Source organism: Aulonocara stuartgranti (assembly GCF_965226115.1).
Source record: "Aulonocara stuartgranti genome assembly, chromosome: 4".
Taxonomy (NCBI): Eukaryota; Metazoa; Chordata; class Actinopteri; order Cichliformes; family Cichlidae; genus Aulonocara; species Aulonocara stuartgranti.
The window spans coordinates 16,043,529-16,064,756 of NC_138942.1; the positions used below are offsets into that span (position 1 = coordinate 16,043,529).

Genomic DNA, 21,228 nt, shown 5'->3' on the forward strand with positions numbered 1-21,228 from the left:
TGTTTTACTGTAATTGTTTTAATTTACACTGATGTACAGTTACACTGATGAATCCACCCTCTCCCCCACAACAGACATTACAATTCTGCATCTCTCTGTTGGTGCTCACACATATTGCAGGACAAACTACAAATGACAGGTGACATCCAATGAACTGCTGCAGGAGGCAACATCCAGGCACAGCATGCCCAAGCAGAAAGAAAAATCAACTGTTCTTATTATTCTTATGTGCATTTTCATACTTCATCCACAAATGGTGTATTAATGAGGTGTCCACTAGCTGACATGGTCTTCTTGCCATCCACAAATTTCTTTGCAGCCTGTAAAGAAAACAGAGCAAATTCACTGACGGGCAATATTTCCAAATATATCCCAGTATTTATAGTCCACCGAAACCCTGCCACAGCTCCGACACTACACAGAACCCCACGCAGCGACTAAACACAAATGCAAGTTTAAACATATGAATAAATAGCCTGCACGCATAATTTAATAACTTTTGTTTTTGTTAGTATAGTCTTCAGGGATATATTTTCAAACTGAGGCTGCTACCAGTGCTCAGAGGAACTACAGTGTTTCTATTTGAAATGAGGTTCAAATGTGAAACTAAAACAATATTTACTCTGTAATGATCTGTATAATCCCAAAAGCCCTTCAGTAAAACGCACTGTCAACATGATCTATTGCATCGCTTCTTAATGAACTGTTGTTTTATTTGGACATGAACAAACTAGTGAGCCTTTACTGGATGATTTATGACTCCAACCCACGCTCTACTACAGATGGGGTACATAAAGGTAAGACTGCTGCCACTGCAACCCAGTAATGTAACAATGACACGACATCAGATATAAAATCCATCAAATGGGTTTAAATTTGACATGCATTGAATCTAAAAACCACATGTATATAAGTGTGGTTGGAAATTTACAGGGACATGGATGTCATGGTCATTTTTAATGACTTTTTAAAACTTTTTCAGGGTTGAATGATTGTACAGTATACTTTAATGACTATTTCAAGTTATTCTGGATTTTCTCTAATCCACACAGGGTCAAAAGTATGCATATAACCTCAAATACTTACTTAAAAATAACTTTTAATAAGTGGTGCTGAAGGTTCTACAATGCCTTTTCATTTGATAACGCCTATTAACTTCTCGTTAGTGAACTAATGAGAGAGACTGACTACAGCTGGTAGTTTCTCTTTGCCAACATAGAAAGGATTTGTTTAACAGCACTCACTGGACTGACCACTACTCAGAATAATGGAAAAGTCTAAGGAACCAAGGAAGAGTGGTCCCCACAGAATCATACCAGAAGCTTGTTAATGATGAAAAGCAACTTGTTGAGGTGCAACTTGCTAATGGACATTTACCAAATATTAATAGGGGTGTATGCAAGTATTTGTATATATAAAGCAGGGCTCTAGACTAACTTTTTGCCATGGGCGCACCGGTGCGCCCATGCCTAAAAGTTAGTGCCATGGGCCATAATTTTCTAAATTATTAACTAACAATCTTGTGCTTAAAGTGCATTGTCAATATTGTAGAAAATGTTAAACTTAATCATCATCTCGGCCTCCTCTGACGACCTGTTTGCTGTTGCATGCTGCTGACAGGCAGTGGGGAGAGGGGACACTTGGGCAGTGCATTTACTGCAGCATATAATGTGTTTTCTGGATACACTGTGCTTTTTCAGCATTCAAAGATTGATGGCACCGTGTCAGAGCACTGGCTATGAATTTCAGACGGATCAGGCCTTAACTTAACAAAAAAGTTATCAATCGTTCTTTTCATTTTTTCTTATTACCCACAGCTACATCCACTTCTGTCGGGCCAAGGCTGCTCACTAGGGCTGGGTATCATCACTGATTTCTAAAATCCATTCGATTCCGGTTCTCAAAGTCCTGATTCGATTCAATTTAGCCTCAGACAGTCAGAAATATTATAACTCTGATCATTTATCAGTACTGATACACATGAGACTTCATCAGAATTGTGGACATCACAGCAGATGCCTTTGTGTGAAAGTAACTGAGAATAAAACACAGAAAAACATGAAGGAGATTTTTCTGGTCTGGCTTTTTATAGCAGATAACCTTAAAAATATTCTGCAATATTCTGCAATTTTGCATAATTTTAAAAAGTTGAAATTTCTTCAGTATTGAACAGCAGAAATTAGGCTTTCTTGTCCGAGGTCATTTAAGTGAAAGAAAAGAAAAAGAAAAGAAAAAGACAGTGGCCGACAGCGCTGTAAACAACGGTGGACTGGTGGTTAATAAGCGAATGAATAATGCAGAAAACAGAGATTTGAGACAGGAAACTGTTCTTGAAGTACACAGAGAGAGAGAGCTGTGCATGAAGTGTGATTTTTATTGTGGTGGAAGCAAAACAGCAAAAGTCAGAGGGAATTCATGACGACATTTATCAAATGTGAAGCGTAGTTTGCTGCTTCTTTTGCAGCTGGCTCGGTGAATTTTGGTTGGAGAGACACAAAACCTGTAGCTCAGAATCAGCGCAAAAAGACGTAAACACAAAGCGGACCGACGCATCAGAATCGCTAAGCTAAGTGTCCGTCTACGGGCCGTCGGGCGAGAAAGCCGAGAAAGACAAAGCTGATTCTGATGCGTCGAGTCCGTTCTGTGTTTACGTCTTTGTGTGGAGTGCGTGTACCTGCTCTCATTTGCTGTTTGGTGGTTGTTGAAATAGTTGAAATAGTTGTTGAAATAGTTTTATGAGCTTTAATCTGAGAATCTGCCGTTTCTGGCAAAACACAGTTATATTTTAAAGTCAATTCAGGATTTAATGAATCGATATCGCTTTATTCAAGCTACTCACCTCCCTCTATCCACCTGCACTTTCAACTGGACCACGGCCAATCAGAGAGGTCCCGCTCCTGACTATCTCTGATTGGTTTAGTCCACTATAGGGGCATAATGTGTGTCTGTTGTTCACCACACGGAGAGTTGCAGAGATTTTTTTTTTTTTTGTTGTTACCTGAACAGTTGTTTATTTTTTTAGTCGCACCACTGAAAAATTTGGTCGCACTCTAGAGCCCTGTATAAGTATTTTTAAAGTCTTTAGGATGATATATACAGTGGGGCAAAAAAGTATTTAGTCAGCCACCGATTGTGCAAGTTCCCCCACCTAAAATGATGACAGAGGTCAGTAATTTGCACCAGAGGTACACTTCAACTGTGAGAGACAGAATGTGAAAAAAAAATCCATGAATCCACATGGTAGGATTTGTAAAGAATTTATTCGTAAATCAGGGTGGAAAATAAGTATTTGGTCAATAACAAAAATACAACTCAATACTTTGTAACATAACCTTTGTTGGCAATAACAGAGGTCAAACGTTTACTATAGGTCTTTACCAGGTTTGCACACACAGGAGCTGGTATTTTGGCCCATTCCTCCATGCAGATCTTCTCGAGAGCAGTGATGTTTTGGGGCTGTCGCCGAGCAACACGGACTTTCAACTCCCGCCACAGATTTTCTATGGGGTTGAGGTCTGGAGACTGGCTAGGCCACTCCAGGACTTTCAAATGCTTCTTACGGAGCCACTCCTTTGTTGCCCGGGCGGTGTGTTTTGGATCATTGTCATGTTGGAAGACCCAGCCTCGTTTCATCTTCAAAGTTCTCACTGATGGAAGGAGGTTTTGGCTCAAAATCTCACGATACATGGCCCCATTCATTCTGTCCTTAACACGGATCAGTCGTCCTGTCCCCTTGGCAGAAAAACAGCCCCATAGCATGATGTTTCCACCCCCATGCTTCACAGTAGGTATGGTGTTCTTGGGATGCAACTCAGTATTCTTCTTCCTCCAAACACGACGAGTTGAGTTTATACCAAAAAGTTCTACTTTGGTTTCATCTGACCACATGACATTCTCCCAATCCTCTGCTGTATCATCCATGTGCTCTCTGGCAAACTTCAGACGGGCCTGGACATGTATGTCTTCCATTTTCTGATGATTGCTCCCACAGTTGATTTTTTCACACCAAGCTGCTTGCCTATTGCAGATTCACTCTTCCCAGTCTGGTGCAGGTCTACAATACTTTTCCTGGTGTCCTTCGAAAGCTCTTTGGTCTTGGCCATGGCGGAGTTTGGAGTCTGACTGTTTGAGGCTGTGGACAGGTGTCTTTTATACAGATGATGGGTTCAAACAGGTGCCATTCATACAGGTAACGAGTGGGGGACAGAAAAGCTTCTTACAGAAGACATTACAGGTCTGTGAGAGCCAGAGATTTTCCTTGTTTGAGGTGACCAAATACTTATTTTCCACCCTAATTTACGAATAAATTCTTTACAAATCCTACCATGTGGATTCATGGATTTTTTTTTTTTTTCACATTCTGTCTCTCACAGTTGAAGTGTACCTCTGGTGCAAATTACTGACCTCTGTCATCATTTTAAGTGGGGGAACTTGCACAATCGGTGGCTGACCAAATACTTTTTTGCCCCACTGTAGATTCAATGTATGTAAAGATGTATGCTTTACAAAAATCCCCAAATTACATGACATTCATTCCCTTAATGAGTTGATGTAAACGTCTGACCACAACTGTACTCTAGACTGCAATAATCACTTCTAACAGCTAGCTTGTTCTTCTGCAGCTGTTTGTTAAGTCATGCTATTAAAATCTCACTGAAAGCACACACCTTAACCACATCATTCTGGGTGATGGCATCTATAGCCTTGAGGACAGCGTCAGGGGCCTGGTACACTCCAGCGGTGAGAGCCTGAGCACCAATCTCCTCAAGCAGCCCCTCTGAGCTCTCCATCGACATCAAGTACTCCGCTTTCAGCTGGTTCCTGCACAGAGGTGTCAAACACAGACAGGAGTGAGCAACAGACCAGTTAGAACTCCACCTGCGTCATCTTTGTATGAACTTACTTTGCTCTGGTGATGTCAGCCTCAGACACGCCTCCCTCGGCCACACCCCTCACCTGTGCAATGGCGGCTTTGATCACCTGCACAGAGAGAATAATTCTGGCATTTCGGCAAATTTTTTAAATCAAGTTAGACACAGAAAACTTGGCAACTACCTCTCCTGCAGAGGCAGCTTGTGCAATGGTATAGACCCCAAACAGGCCGGAGTCGGAGTACGAGACGTTGAAGGCAGTGGCCTGAAAGACAACCAGAGGTTATCTGATGTAGAGTGAGAAACTGTGCATTTATAACAAGAACAGCCAAGCATCCTAAAAAATAAAACTATTCTAAATACTCCAATTGAGGCAAATCATTCTTTCAGCAGATTTCTGGAGAAGTTTCCCCAAGAGACTTCATCAAAGGAAAAGACCACTGAAGCCTTTTCTTTGTTTTTCAGTTCCAGGCTGACGGAAAGCATCGTGCGCCAGTTTTTGGCTTTTTTGACAGATATCTGCGTTAAATCGGGGGAACACATCTCAGAAAGACTCATTAAAAATGGACTTGAACTGTTACGGCTACAAAAACCAGTGTCGCTGTCCTGTTTCAACTCACATCAAAGGGCTGTGTGGTAGCTTTGGCGATCCCCTGGCTCAGTTTGCTGGTGATGCTGGAGCCCCTCTTTACATGCGGACCAGCTCCCAGGATCCTTTGCAGCACACTGAAAGCATTAGCCTCGGCACTACCTGTCACAGCACCTTCACTGGCAATCAGAGCGTGGACAAGCTCATCCTTGTTCTGCACTCGCAGCTCACCTAACACACAATATTTCCTCATGAGAACAAGGCAGCGGCGGATTGCAAAAATAATTTAAAGTTGCTATTTTAAAACACAAGCTCCTACCTCCACGGTACACAGATTTAGCCACAGGGGCCCCAACCCCACTGCGGGCACTCAAGAGCCCCTCACCCACTTGCCTCAGGACCGAGTGGTTTACACCTGAATGGGTAAATGAGATTAACATCCATAAATGAGTGAAGTGGAACAGAGTTCTGACATGTCAGCAGTGACTCACTATCTCATTGAGATTTAAGACAAGCGTAAGCTCACACGTAAGCAAGACTGCTTAGGCTGGAGATTGCTAACTACCTATTAGGAAAGCCAAATGAAGAAGGGGGGGCAGCTGTGATGAAGCAATCAAGGCTGGACAACACTCACCTAGTCCTACTAGAGCCATTCTGCCAGTGGTGAAATGGTCCTCAACAAATGACTTAAGCTACAGGGAAGGATAAGGAGGAGGACAGGTGTTTAAGTGCATCACAAAAAGTACTATTTTGCTAATTGAATAGACCCTTTAAGACCCTTAAGAAAAAAAAAAAAAAGATGTAACGCATATCCTTACCTGTTGAGAGGAGACATGGCCGACCATGTAGTCAGGGCAGTACAGAGAGTTGGACAGGGTGTTTTTGTATGCTGCTTCATGCAACTTCTCAATTACACCTGCAGGAGAAAATTGAACAGGACACAATGAAAACTTTAAATATGGATAATCAAAAACTGCTGCATCTAAAAAACAAACAAACAAAAACAGCAACAATGCACAGGACTTTTTTCAGAAATCAAGTTAATTAAACAACTTTTGCACAAGTATTAACGTATGTCAGAAACCATGCAGAATATAATATATCTACAGTAATATGAGAGGGACTGGAATGCTTACTGCTCAATGAGGCTACAGATCTGACTGAAATGGCACAAAAAAACCAAAAAATGCCTCAATCCCAACAGCTCACGTTAAGCATTTCTGAAGTGGCCACAAAACTCAGAGCAAAAACATTATATAGCCTTGAGGTCTACCGCAGCTTAGCGAGAAGATTTTTGATGTTTTACATAATTATAGCCAAATAAAATCATCAAGGATCTTCTTTAGAAATTAAAAATCACTTTCACATCTGATAAAACTATTTCCTCAGTAAAAATACAGGCAATCAGGAGATGAACTGTTGCTTCTGTTACACACCTATCTGAGGACACTGCTGAGCCAGAGCCTTGTCAACCTTCACTCTGGGCGTCAGTTCGTCCACCTCCCATGGCCGAAACTCCTGAGCTGTAGTCACATTGACCAGAAACTCCATTAATGAATCTCTGGACACAAATAGGACAGCGAAGTGTCAACACAGCCTGACGAGTTTTAATGAAAATAGAGAAGAGAAAAAAATAACTTGGCGTTAATATGGGAGCACTTACATGTCATCTCTCAAACAGTCGGCAGTGTAGACCATTGTCTCTCTTGATGATGTCGCGCTGCATGGATAGAGATGACAACACAGCTGATTCAGTGTAATCCGCTGCATAATTTTGAGCAACAAAAGCAGCGACGGTCAGTGTGTGCATGAAGTGTGCTCACTGACCTCAGGCTGCCCCCGATTGCTTCCACACTGCGACAGATCTTGAAGGCAGACGCTCCCTTTGTAGTCTACAAAAATAAAAATAAGATAAGTAAGCAGCGTAGGCTGTCAGGCTAGAGGTGCTGATAAAAACAAGTGCAGTCATGTCCTTCTTATTGTGGTAAGAATAACCTCAGGAATAATTAAGTTAGCTATCACACGCTTACAAGCTCATTCACAGTTTACCAGGTTCGCTGCCAGTCGTAACACATGGGAGACACCCTGGTTCTCCACAGTCTCATAGCGACTCCCAGCTTTCACAAACACACCAACACTTGACACGGGGGAGTAGTTTTCCAGCGAAGCTATCACCAGGCCGTTTGGGAGCTTGGACACCTGAAGGAGGAAAGAAAAAATGTTACACAAAACACACAACTTTCACACAGAAACAAAACTAGTGGTACACTGCAACTTAAGACGACACCAGCAATTAGAAAAATACTGCAAAAGCTCACAAAACACAGCAGAAGTGTTTTTTCGGAAGAAAATATCATGACAACCAGCTGTGAGTTAGATTTCCATTGTGTTTTGTTCGATTCGAGAGCAGCACCTACCTGGGCATCCTGGGGAGGAAGAGGTGCGCCTTTGGACGGTTTCAGACCTGAGAGGGGTTCAGCCAGACTACCGCTCCTCCTGGCAGCTGCGTAGCAACGTTTCTGCAGGAAGGTGACACCGTAATTAAAGACAATGATTCATTAGCAGCTAAAATAAGAACAGGAAGTTATTACTGAATTATAGCCACAATCCCGTATATATCGTGCTGCTTTAAACTGTGTGTAAACACTAAATTGGCAGAATCTTAATCCAACAAAGAGTAACATGACCTCTAATGTTACATAATAGCTACTAACACATACAAGTAACACGCAGATTACACAAATATCACCAGCTAGGGAAGTCACCGCCTTTCTATGTCACATGGAGCTGCTTTAGGAAGGTCTTGAGACAACAACCTAATATAATCTAATACTGCAATCATCTAATATTATTTTTACTTTTAATTGGGTTTGCATAACTGATAATAGTAATTTTTCTTGCAGAAATGCCCAAAAGTATGATCTAGGCCCCCTAAAACCAGGCCGTCTTAATAGGACCACAAAATCAAAACAGCACCTGTGTGTGCAGGCTGAGAGCAGCTTGACCTGACGTGACCTGTGCACATTTATGTCCCGGCAGCAAAGTCTGGGACTAATGTGGGAATGCACTAGCATCATAATTGGATAACACCGAATTTATGACCAAATAGGGGGCCTGGTTCGGTCAAAACGGACGCTGGTGGACTGGAATTCAGGGATGACCTTCAGGTTACACCCAGCTTACCACAGCAATGCAAAAGGCGACATAAAACAGCTAAGTCGAGCCCACACGCTTTTCAAATTGTATTTATATTTTTTACTGCACACTTGATGTTTATTTTATTGTTTTCAGTACGTGTGAATGATGAAATTAGAACGTTGCCCCTAACTCGAGACAGAAACCGTTTTACGGTAGGTAAACTTGGAGAGCTAACCGGCTAGCAGGCTAACTGCTACAGCGAATGGTCGGTTTTTTTAGACCGGGACGAGCAGGGAGCAGATCCGGCGGATGACACCACTCAGACCGCACCAACACAACACAGGACTCACGGAGATAGTGTTCAGAGACTGTATTCCTCTCATGACTCCTCACTCTCTCCTTCAGCCGGTACAGAAAGACAGATATAGCGGCAGACTGACGTCTTACCCACAACTCACTGCGCCGTGTAGTCGCTAAACCTTTCAAAATAAAAGTATCACAGCGTGTTTCAAGTTTCCTTGAGCTAGTGAAAACTGTTCGGCTTGTGGCTCATTAACAACATCAGCAAATAATAATAAACATCATTCCTCCCCTTTCTCCTCCTGCTTGGCAGCTCGTTCTTCAACATCCTTTGTCCAGTATATCCACTCACCCCCCTCTGGACGATTTATTTCCAAAGTGCTCAACCTGAGCTGTCCCTCAGATGTACTGACTTCTAAACCTGTTAATTACAGTCACTCACCTTCTATCTTTTTGTGACATAATAGCAGGTCTCACTACCATCCTGTAAACCTTTCATTTCAGGTTTGCTGCTATCCTTCTGTCCCACTCCATCCTGCCTACATCTCTCTTTTTTTTTTTTGCATTGTCCATCACTCTGGATAGTGGACCCACACATTTCAACTTCATTTGCCTCTTTAAAATGTTTTTCAGATGCAGACAGCCTCCAGGCATTTTAATGAGATAAATTTAGCTAATGAAGCATCGGTTTCACCACGCACAATAAAATTTGTTGGTCTTTTATGTAAACATGAGAAACATGAGAAATGCTGGAAAAACTTCTCAACCCCAGGAAATCAGGGAAAGCCTGTAACTTGGAAAAGCATAGATACAATTTGACATGGCACTAAAGTTATTGTACCAGAAAGGTGGTGTGGATGTCACAAAGTCAACTACACAAAGTCTACTACAGAAAACTAAAACTAAGCTAAAAACTAAACTTCGATTTAAAACAAAAACAAGAAGAAGAAAAAAGAACACTAGACAATTTAAAAAACTATTAAACTAACTGAAATGATTTTGTGAACTTGGCCACCTAAGAAAATGTATTTAAAATGCAGAGGAAAAATACTTAGTCTTTGCCAGCTTGATGCATTTTTACTGTAATGCTGCTTTTCCTAAATCTTGCCTTTGATATCAGCCCTCCAAACAATGTTAATTAAAAACTTTTATTCTAAATTTCTTCGCATTATCCCCCAGATTTTATGAGGTATCTGGATTTTTATTATTTTGTTGTTTTTATCATCTCGTGCTAAAAGGTCACGCGCTTCTTGTCCTTCACCCATTTCCTTCTTTTTCTTGCGGTCGGTGTTTCTCCGCTTCACCTGGAGGTGAACGTGTTTCCTTAAATAAATGTGGGTGTGGCTGTGTGGAGATCGCACGTAGGCAGCACGAGCCCGTCTTTAAATGTTCGTGGAAACTTTTTTCGCCTTGCGCAAAAAAAACAAGCAAAATGTGCGCAAAATTAATTATATGATTATAAAACGTGCACACCGCCGTGCGTATGTTAGGAAGGCAGACTGATTTTGAACCAAGAATGTTCAGTCTGCATGCAGCCACGCCCCCATTTCTCTAAAGAAGGAAACACGTTTGTGTCCAGGTGAAGCGGAGCAAGCGGTGACAAGAAGCGTGAACCAGAAAAGAAAGAAGAAAACCAAAAAGAAATTTGACTGGAAAAAATCAATTCTAGAGACAAGAAACACATCAAGAGCCCCAAAGTCTTCTGTGCAACTGAAAGATTTCAAGATTGTAATATTAAACAAACAAATCTTAATTTTAAAAACAAAACAGCATTAAACATGCTGACTGTACCTACTGCTGCTATGAGATTGTCATCCATCCCTTATTTATTCCAACATCTTCACACTGAGCCATAAATATGAAATACATGTTATTGTCTGCATCATGCTGACAGTATCATCTGCTTTCTACATGTACTTAATAAAGCTGATTCTGATCTTGGGTATTTGATACTCTTTAAAAATGTCAATGTAGCAGGAGTGCATTCATCAATACTTTCGATTGTTTTCAGGCTTCATTTGTAAAAAGAAAAAACAAAAACAAAACTGACCCACCCACATTCACAGTAAAGAAGTAAACATCTTTATTACAAGTCATTTTCACTTTAATTCACCAGTATGCATGACGCACATTACAAAAATATACTCAACATATAACAGGTAGTCAAGACAATCACTAAGAAGTTCAATGTGTAATTACAAAAAACACTCACATGTACACCTTTGCCCCGCCCACACAGGTAACCTTCAAAAACATTCATAACTGACTCTTTGGCCCACAGAGCTTTTTAAGAGGACCATTCTAATCTTATCAACCTCCAATAAATACAGTCACATAATACAAAAATAACCCCATCGGCTGGGAAAACATCCAGATTGTGGCGCTCTGACAATAAAACAACAACTAAAGAATGTTCACATCATACAGAGCGAGTTTAGACTGCGGACATCAGATCATTTATGTTAAATCACTGCACCTCTGCTGCCAAGCCACAAAAGAAAGGACCCCAAAGTGATTAAGACTTATTCCACAGGCTGTCACCAAACAGGTCCCAGAAACAGCTCAAGCAGCTCAGTGCCAGTTCCAGGCATCACTCCCCAGCACGCCAGTCTTCGCAGCTCTGAGTCTTGTAGCGCATAATCTCCAAGGAGAGTGCAATTTAAAAAAAATAAAAACAAACAAAACCACAGGAGATTTCCCATTTGTTGTCCTCAATTTTCACTGGGCGTCCCGGGACTGCTGCTCACTTGGATGTCCTTTCTAAGCCGGAGAGAGACGCAGCTGAGCCAGCTGCGGCTGGTAGGCATCTCCCCAACAATCTCCCACGTGTCCGTCTCGTCACAATACCTCTCGATAGTGTCGTGATATCTGCATGCAGAGCGGGATCAGCTTTAGACAACCTCATTCACCTCTCCTGTGTTTAATCCACAGGAATTTAACCCTCATTTTCTTAATATTTCAAATAAATGTGAGCTCTGCAATCGCCTGGAAAACACGAAATTTACAGGCAACGTCTTTTCTAGAAAGCTCCTCACCTGTCCCAGCCCTCTTCTCCTCCCAAGACGTAGATTTTGCCATCCACGACAGCAGCGCCGGGCCGATAGCGTCGTTCCTTCATGGGGGCACACATCGTCCACTGGTTGGTCTTTGGATTGTAACACTCCACTTTATCTGTGTTCTCTGTCGAGGCATGCCATCCGCCTACAAAAAAAGGATTTAACAGACATGACTGCACTTTTAGGAACCAGAACAAAGCACAGTTAATGGGCTGGATGATAAGTTTGTTACCTATGACGTAAATCTTTCCTTTAAGAGTACAAGCAGCTGATCCAGAGCGGGCAATCTGCATGGGGGCGACCTCTGTCCATACTGCCGTTTTAGGGTTGTACACCTGTGCCAGATCTGTGCCGTCACCATCCTCTAGGACCGCACCACCTGCCGTGACACATCCCGAGTGAATAAATACACCACATAGAATCAAAATGAACAACAACAAAAAAAAAAAAAAACCCTGCACGTGTAAAAACCTGCGTTTTCTACCAGTAACATAGAGCAGGCCGTCCAGAGCCACCACTGCTGGACTTGTGACGGCCATCTTCACAGACTCTGTAAACTGCCAGGAGTTGGTGTGGGGGTTGTAGCACTCCACCGAGTCCAGACGTGAGCGTCCCTCCCACCCTCCCACTGCGTACACAAAGCCATCAAGCATCACCAGGCCTGTGGGGAGAAGGCACAGCGGATAAATAAACATTGTTGCAATTAAAAACAGTCCTTCAGTTTACAGTTGGACATCTCATGCCCCGGTCTAATTTTCATGTTTTCTGTCCTATTCATTAACCATTACAACGACAGATGCTCATTAATGTAGGTCAACATTTGAGTTAATAAAGTCAGTATATGTAGAAGACATCACTATTAGCAATATTAAAGTACATTTAATGCTCAGTTTTCCACTTATTTTCCACTTATGGAGGCGCATAGATCATAAGGGCACAGCTATGGCCACCTCAATCCTTCTGTTTGGGAGGGGCAGCCAATCAGATAAAAGCTGGGTTAGAGGGAGAGGAAAGGAGGTAAGACAGCTCATTAAGGGTCAGTTTGAGATAAAGATTTTGAACTGTGCATCATGTATGGTAGTGGTGCCAAACATGAGGTCCAAAGGACAGAAGTGGCCCAGCAAAGACTGCACTGGGGGCCACTGGAAGGCTTTGAAAAAAAACCAAAAAAAAACAAAAAATGTGAATGAGTGTGTCGATTTTGAACTTATAGCTGTGTTGTCATAAGTTTTACAGCTTTTTCTATTGTTTAAGACGTCTACTATTGCCATTCATACTACACAAAGGCACTTATATAAAAGCACTTTCCTCCTCCTCAGCACCAAACAGCAAAAAAAACAATTAAATGGCAGAAAGGGACCCATTTTTCTATTATCTGCTATGGAAATGTCTGGATTCTCTTTTTTAATTTTTTAAAGTAGGATTATAACAATCAAAAGACTCCTTTTGGAGCTACTAGAATCAAACAAAGTTAGGATAGTTTATAGAGTTCTTGAGAAGCAAAATAGGGTAACGTGGCTGAAAGACAGAAGCTGTAATTACCAAGACTCCCTCACCTAACTCTGAGCGAGCTACATTCATGGGTGCCATTTCCATCCAGGAGTCAAAGCAGGGGTCGTAGCGCCACATCTCTCTGCTGGCTGAGCCATCGGGAAACTCTCCACCTGCCAAATACAGGGTCGAATCTACAGGCGGGGACAAGGAAGAAAGGTGATTGGATAAGCAGAAGTATACATTTTCAGCACTTAAGTTTATCTGTGCATTTCAGAGTGTCTTAACCCATCAGGCTGAGTTTTACTGACCCCCTCACCTGAGACCACCAGCCCGTGTTTGCTCACGGCGAAGGGCAGGCATGCCAGGTTCTTCCACTGGCTCGTCACAGGATCCAAGCTCTCGACGCTGCGCAGCACCACCTTGTCGTCCTCCCCGCCAACTGTGACTATCACTTCAGCGGTTCCTGTTTCCGTGGCAACAGGAGTAGAGGAAGAGAGGAGTGAGCCACATATGTTAATGTAAAAGAAAAAAAGCAGCCTGTATGGTACAACATAAGAGTGCGTGGAGCTGCCAGCCATTTAATATTCAACTTCCACTATTCTCTTGATTTGCATCTGGATTAGGCTAAAACTGTTTGGTCCACAGTTTGATAACACAAACCGGGAAAACCAGCAAACATCTAAAAATCTGGAATCCAAAATCTTTCTTCTAATAGAAGAAGATAGACCCAAATAATCGTCTCTCCATTGAATAGCCGAGCATTCTTAAACCCTTGCGGAGTATGAGGACGGGGAGACAGATACACACTGACAAATCACCAGGCTGACAGAAAATAGTGCAAAGCTAAAAATTAGCTCTTTGATTCAGACGTGAGTGTTTTTTTATTTTTACCAGTGGACCTGCGAGGCCTCGCTCTCGGGCAGTAGAGCTCTCCACGCCGGTCCTTAAGCAGCAGATAGTCCTTGGCCTCAGAGATGAGCCTCTGGCAGACCTGGCTCTCCTTCACCACGTCCAGAGACTCAATCACATCATGGAGGTAATAGGGGCTGATGAGAGGCAGGCGGATGTGCTCCAGGACCTTTGAGGAACAAAAATGGAAGGGGATCTGATGGGTGGTACTCATGAGCAGCTGCTGTGGTCATGGATTTTCATTCATGGAGTATGGCGCCCCTGATAACAGGATAGCACCAAACAACAAAAATGTATGAACCCCCCCTTTTATTTTTAAAGATAAGCCTGAAATTACCTGCTAATAACTCTCCTCTCACCTTTTCAAAGCTCTGTTTGCGAGAGGAACATTTATTCAACCACAGCATGGCGGCCTCAAACACGGTCTCCTCTTTGGGCACGTTGAGGAGATCGCTGGCAAGGATTTCCGTCAGCTTGTCCACACACAGAGACAGAAACTCCTCCTGGAGGAAGACAGGAAGCGCCGAGAGTTTGATTATTTATGTGAGGGCACAGCTTTGCATTAACAGTAGGTGATACAAGATTACCTCCTTCACGACTCCCTACTCTGGGTTTCCATCACACCCTCACCTGCTGACAGACCGTGCTGAAGTGCTCAAGGATGTAGTCCATGCTGCGTTTCTCCAGCACCTTACAGGAATGCGCCTCAGCAAAGCAGTGAATACCCACACAGTTCATCTCGTCCATCTGACGCTCCATGAAGCGACAGCAGGCCTCTCGGACCGCCATCACATCCAGCAGGTTGGCTGCTGCCAGCAGCGCCTGGATACAGATCACTTTCTAAGCACGCACGCGCTTCACGAATGACGGCAATGAAGAGGCATGAGAAGATTCACTACCTGCACGTTGGCTTTGGAAATGTAGACCTCTGATGTGTAGGCGTAGCTCACCAGCATGCCAATCATCTGAGGCTCAACACCATTGATGGCAACACGCTCCTGCTTGGACTCTATGAGGTCAGCGGAAAACATCGCCTAAGGATGGAGAAGGAAAACACATGATTCTAAAGGTGGAGTCGTTTTCAGTATGGACATACATGTGAGGAAAAGTGCGTTTACCTGGAAGTAGGAGCTGAAAGATGCCAGCACTATGCGGTGGCAGGGGAACTCCTGTCCTCCGCAGCACAGAGTCACATCGCAGAAGGCGTTGTTGAGCCGCAGGCTGTTGAGGCCCTGCAGGACTGTGTTGGGGTGCCTGGTCTCCACAAACAGGTAGTCCTCGCTGTTCTGGGGAGCAGGGACAACGGCAGGAGTCGGGCTGGCTTCCTCCTGGACCTTAACGGTGGCGTTGATAGAGGAAGGCAGGAGCAAACCGGCGCTGACGGAGATTATTTCAGCCATGTCTGCCATTGCAACCCAAGCCTGGGAGGCAAAATATCACAGTTAGCACTCTTGAACGCAAACTAAGACAATCAGAAAACGGGTTGAGACATAGCTGGCAACGCAAATCAGCCTCGCAAAGCACTCATTTGAAAGTGAAATGCGTGTAAGTCGCAGAAGGCTGCAAAGCAAGGCGGGGAGGGAGAGAGGACCCGAGATTGTCTCACTAATGAGGCTTAGCTGTGAGGCAGCGGCCAAAAGAAGCGGCTTTGTGCCGAGCCAGACTACTCAGACAGCTCAAGAACAGATATGCGATCCACACACAGGTGAGATTAATCACTCAGCAGCGGAGGGACCAAAACAACTCACCTGTTACACATAGTCGTGACTGCTGCGGAGGACTACTCGCTCTCCCACATACCAACCAAACCAGCTTCCGACAGTCCTGAGCAACATTAAACGCCTCTCGCTGCAAGCCACGCCCACACACACCCGGCAAACGTAAGAGTGTTCACCCCCATGTAGTTCCTGCTTTGTTTGTTCATCAAAGAGTGACACACAAATTTTTCCCCACTTTTTTGCAAAATCTGATCGTTTGCCAAAAAATATGATTTCCGGTATTTTCTAAAAAGTGTATGCAAACTGTTGCAAATGACTTATTGGCCTACAATCTGTGAAACATGTCAAAATCATCTCTCGTGAATAATGTCACGTCATTTTCGTGTGTGTGTGTGTGTGTGTGTGTGTCCCTTTTTTCACCTCCTCCTAAATATTTCATGTACTTTAATCGGTGCTCTTTGTATATACACTCACTGGTGAGCAGTGACAGACTGCTGCATCTTAGATGCAAGAAGGAGCGTTTCCAGTGGTCCTTCCTCCCTGCAGCTGTCAGACTGTGCAATCAAAACTGCTCTCAACAAACATAGATGTTTACATCAGCGCTGTAACTTGCACCAATCAACCGAACAAATACTACTTTTATAACTTGCACATTACTTTTTCTCAATTTATATATACTAACTTATTGTAAGTTACATGTCTACTTTTTAATGCACAGGTGCAATACACAATCTGTACTTTTCTAATTATTCTAAATATTCTTAACTATTTAAACATCTTGCAGTATCCTGCTCTGTTTGCACGCTACAACCTGGGTTTGCCACTTATCTGTACTTTAATTTTAATAACTGTACAGTACCCTGATTTGGTAACTATTATCCATGATGTAAATATGTAAAAAAAAAAATGTTTGTGTTTCTGTTCAATGTCCTGTGTCCTGTTCTGTTTGTTTTTTTTTTGTTGTTGTTTTTTTGTTTTTGTGTATGTGTGTGTTGCTGTTACAACCAAATTTCCCCTTGTGGGACAATTAAAGGACTATTCTATTCTATTCTATTCTATTCTATTCTATTCTATTCAGGTCACTCCATTGTGTTTACTAGTTCACCAGTTTTAGCCTGCCTGCTTGTATTTGCTGTGAGTCATTTAGTGGCTCCTGTGCTTGTTTTCCTCTCTTTTTTGTTGTGTTCGTAGCAGCTGTTGTTCCTGTCAGGGAAATTTTAAAACCCATTGGGAAATATTAAACTGGAGAGACTATCATGTACGTTTTGTTTATTTAACAGGTGTGTTATCTGAGGTCGACATGATTACAATAAAACATTCAGCTGCACAAGCAAATCATCTGTGTGCCATATCACCTCATATGTGGAGAAAGTCAGCCAGCAGGTCAATACCAACACTTTATTATTTATTATTCTTTATTTTTCTTCCCATAATTATTCTTTTCTTCTCTTGTTTTAAAACCAGATGTATAAGATATTGTTGATATTGTTGGTTGATGCTGCCATGCCACTTTTAACTTGATATAACAGGTATACACGGAACATATTGTCATAATATGATCAATAAAGTTCAATCTGTAGAAATGTTGGAATTTTTCACTAGTTTGCTGAATCATGTTTGTTTTATACAGAAATTGAACTGACAAAAGGCTTATTTTAAATTTGGAGGATAAATAACTGTTTTTGTTTCAGATCACAAGGAGCTGTCCTTCATGACGCCTGCATTTTCCAGCGCCTTTCTTCTGCGAGCAACAGCTTCTAAGATCTTCTTCCTGGGTCCGAGCTGGATGCGGATCCCTTTGAGGTCTTCATCAGAGCAAAGCAAGAGTGCCTCCAAGTCAAGGTGCTCTCTGTTGAATGCGGGCGTAAAATCTGGCAAGGAGATAGAGGACAGGAACACATCCAAAGGAGAGGTTTCCTCATCTTCATCGTCATCCAGTCCCAGATCTTCCTGTTCCCACGGCAGTGCATTGTCGCCCGTCATCAAGCCAGAGGTGTCTTCGTCTGCCTCAAACGTCTCGCTTTGAACGAGGTAACCAAGGCTTTCATTGGCACTGCTGGGGATGTCGTCAGAGTCTAGCCCCATCTTCTTCCTGAACATCAGACCTCCAAGGCCGGGCCGATTGAAGATGGATTGTTTCACTTGGCCTCCATCGTCGTCGTCATCTCCGAAGCTGTCCATTTCTTCTAGCATGTTCTCTTCCTGCTCGTTGAAGACGTCCACAAAGTCTGGGTTCTCAGATCCGCTCTCTGGTTTGAGGAAGATAACGTTCCCACTTCCTTCTGACCTCTGCAGCGTGCCTTTGTCCTTCTTCCCAAACTTCTTCAGGAGTGTGCCTTTAATAGAGCCAACTTTATCGTCAGTGATGAGCTTGGAGAAGTGTTCGTTGACGCCCGTGATGGTGCCATCGTTTGACAGTGACGATGCTGTTCCTGCATCTGAAAAGGAGCCGGAGTTGCTCCCACGCTGCATTCTATCCATTTTGCTTTTGTGTTTTTTCTTCACCTTCTCACAGAGTTTCACGCGTTTCTCTGCCTCTTTTTCTGCCTCTTTCTTCAGATTGGCGACCTTTTTCGGATTTTGGTTGGTCTGCTTTGCAGCAGCAGCGTCGAGGAAGCGCACACACTCCATGTGGTCGCGTGAAGCGGCGACATCCATTGGCGTGTGGAATTCATTGTCCAGAGCAAAAAGGTTGGCGCCGAAGTTGACCAGGAAGCTGAGGATGTGCATGTGGCCGTTACCTGCTGCATGGTGCAGGGGTGTGTTTCCCCAGATGTCACTCCTGTTGGGATCTCCTCTGTACAACACGAACACACACAAAAGATTTTTTTATCATTAGTGATGATATTTTCATTATTTGGCTATTCTGTATTCATGATTTATACCAAACTCCATGCACAGTAGTTTTTCAAGAGTTTAGAGAAAATGATTAAATGATAAAAAATGACATTTAAAAAAATGTCAGTCCAGGATCAGTCCAGGAAATTAAATTAAAACAGAGAATAGATCCACATCCAAATCTAGCATATGACAAATTAAAGATGGGTGAAGTTAACTAGTGAGCTATTAAGACTTAAAGTCCTTTTACTGCTGCCCCCTGTCAAGTTTTGATTGCTGTGTGACTGCTACACCTTGTCATAAATCCCAGTTCATGCTGCGTAATGACCAAAGAGGAAATGGTTTAGATAATCCTGGCCACGTAGCCAAGACACGCTTTATGCCCATTGAAATATAAATAAAATAAAACTAAACTTCTCTGAATCTCAAAAGTCTGTATGGTCTTGATTTTGTATGGTCTTGGTTGTAGTGAAAGAGGGACGGAGGTACATGTGGAGTAGCGGTGGCGGTGGTGGTGGTGGCACGGCCTGGATGAACAGCTCTTTTGTTTTTGTGGGATGGATTGGGCTGGTTAAACTTTTGGCTCAGCTAATGGGAAATAAAGTCTTAGCTCATTAAAATGGAGTGAACAATAGCTGTGGAAAAAATCCAGATGAAGTGCCAAAAACAAATAAAGTACATATGAGAAAGCATAAAACACACTTTATTTCATGCTGGTCAACCTTTGCTCTGTGAGCACTGTTCCTGGTTCCGCTGTAGATCTTAATCTTATTTGGTTTTATAAAATATAATGTATTTAAATGAAAATATTTTATGTCTAACTTTATGTTTTCTTTAGAAATGACAGAAAAATTACACAGCCTGAAGAAAACACTTGACGAGAACTCATATGTTCAGGTCGTTTTTGTCTCAGTGTAAGATGTGAGATGAAGGACAGGCGATAGAAAACTTACTTTCTGCTGCATATGAGCTGAAGAGCACTGATATGTCCATGAAAAGCAGCCAGTATGGTGGGAGTCATGCCATCCTCATCTGGCGTGTTCAGGTCCTTCACCGTGGCCTCCTTCAAGAGTTCCACGTATCCATCAATCGCTGCTTTGTGGTACCTAGACATCTCTGGTAAGAAGGGAAAAGCTTGGAGAAAAATAAAAATCCAAGTTTCTCTGCGCCCCCCCGGCTAACGTCAGATGAGCAGAAGCGACTGCAGACCCAAGCAAACAAAGCGATGACTGGGCGTCAACGCACCAGCAGCTCGGGGCCATAAAACAAAAGCAAAGTTCGCTTCACTGCTGTGAGCTGCCCCATTTCCTCAACACTATAAAAAATCCCTTACTGCGATTTCACCCAGAAAACGTGTTCACACACAGCAGGAGTTTCTGCTGTAATCACTGTTTCTTCACAGGTTTGAAGGCAAAAGCAATCTTTATGAAAGAATAATATATTGTTGTGGATTAGAATGACCAGTAAAATGAAAATGGAACATTATCTGTTATTTCTAGTTTTCAGGTTTTAGCTCGTTAGAACTCTAAATTCTTCATCAACATTTGTAAACTGATGTTTTTATGATGCATTTTTATTCTGTAATTTGTAGAAAAGTATTTAAAAGAGTAAAAAGCGACATCAACTCCCTCTGTTACCTTGAATCAACTTAAAACTTGGAACATTCAACTTTTTAACTTAAAGCGTTTATACCTAAAAACTGTCTTAAGTATAATACATGATTAAAGCTTTTATTAACAAATTATTGCTCTATTCTATTTATATATCTATTTATCCATCTAATCTAATTAGATATTGTTAAAATCTTGACAGACATGCTTGATTGGGTCATTAATTACAGGAAAAGTAAAAATAACACACTATACTTAAAGTATCAACTGTACTAAAAAACAGGAAAAATAAAGTATTTTTTATTATTAATTATTGCAAACAGCTTGTGATTATTTAAATCATGTGTTAATCTATTTTCTTGATAAATTCATTTATTGTTTTGTTTGTAAACAGTTTTAGCAAGATGGATATATTTAATCAAGGTACACGTTCATTTTTTTAAACATGCAATTCAGTTGTTTTCTTTACTTTTTAAAAAACGGCTGATTAGTCACATGTTCTAATTTTGCTACTTGTTTAGGTTCAAAATAATATTGCAGGATAGTTTTCTTTTTACAAGATATTATATTCATCATGGGAGCTCGTCCTTAGAGCTTAGCGTTAAAAAGAGAAATTTCTCCATGAAATGAATTGGAGAAACTGTTGATGTGAAGTAACATGAAACAGAAGTGTATGCGTACAAGCCCAGATACAGTCCAGCATGT

At 42.2% G+C, this 21,228-nt stretch overlaps 3 protein-coding genes and 1 long non-coding RNA gene across 5 annotated transcripts; 1 reads left to right on the forward strand and 3 right to left on the reverse strand.

The window, feature by feature from the left end:
* uqcrc2a (ubiquinol-cytochrome c reductase core protein 2a) lies at positions 1-9,071 on the reverse strand. Its single transcript, XM_082531168.1, has 14 exons — positions 8,949-9,071; positions 7,878-7,979; positions 7,510-7,659; positions 7,288-7,352; positions 7,124-7,180; positions 6,897-7,021; positions 6,279-6,376; positions 6,095-6,152; positions 5,780-5,875; positions 5,492-5,691; positions 5,056-5,136; positions 4,904-4,980; positions 4,668-4,821; positions 1-320 (listed from the first exon to the last, which is right to left on the reverse strand). Exons 1-14 carry the CDS (start codon positions 8,979-8,981, stop codon positions 237-239), a joined length of 1,380 nt encoding a protein of 459 aa, XP_082387294.1. The 5' UTR covers positions 8,982-9,071; the 3' UTR covers positions 1-236.
* Positions 9,072-10,957: 1,886 nt separating this feature from the next.
* Positions 10,958-16,215, reverse strand: LOC309705926 (kelch-like protein 24). 2 transcript variants are annotated; one of them, XM_082532012.1, is made up of 12 exons: positions 16,106-16,214; positions 15,476-15,778; positions 15,257-15,391; positions 14,988-15,179; positions 14,717-14,860; positions 14,340-14,526; positions 13,765-13,911; positions 13,511-13,639; positions 12,439-12,615; positions 12,187-12,333; positions 11,934-12,099; positions 10,958-11,766 (listed from the first exon to the last, which is right to left on the reverse strand). In XM_082532012.1, exons 2-12 carry the CDS (start codon positions 15,764-15,766, stop codon positions 11,610-11,612), a joined length of 1,872 nt encoding a protein of 623 aa, XP_082388138.1. In that variant the 5' UTR covers positions 15,767-15,778; positions 16,106-16,214; the 3' UTR covers positions 10,958-11,609. The 2 variants fall into 2 exon arrangements, with proteins under 2 accessions (XP_082388138.1, XP_082388137.1); XM_082532011.1 differs by having other exon boundaries at positions 11,934-12,333; positions 16,106-16,215.
* LOC309705933 lies at positions 16,153-17,851 on the forward strand. Its single transcript, XR_014276635.1, has 3 exons — positions 16,153-16,237; positions 17,356-17,458; positions 17,767-17,851. It is a non-coding gene; the product is annotated as an uncharacterized lncRNA (long non-coding RNA).
* Positions 17,087-20,208, reverse strand: anks4b (ankyrin repeat and sterile alpha motif domain containing 4B). The gene is made up of 2 exons (XM_082532013.1): positions 19,867-20,208; positions 17,087-18,872 (listed from the first exon to the last, which is right to left on the reverse strand). Exons 1-2 carry the CDS (start codon positions 20,025-20,027, stop codon positions 17,768-17,770), a joined length of 1,266 nt encoding a protein of 421 aa, XP_082388139.1. The 5' UTR covers positions 20,028-20,208; the 3' UTR covers positions 17,087-17,767.
* Positions 20,209-21,228: the final 1,020 nt, after the last annotated feature.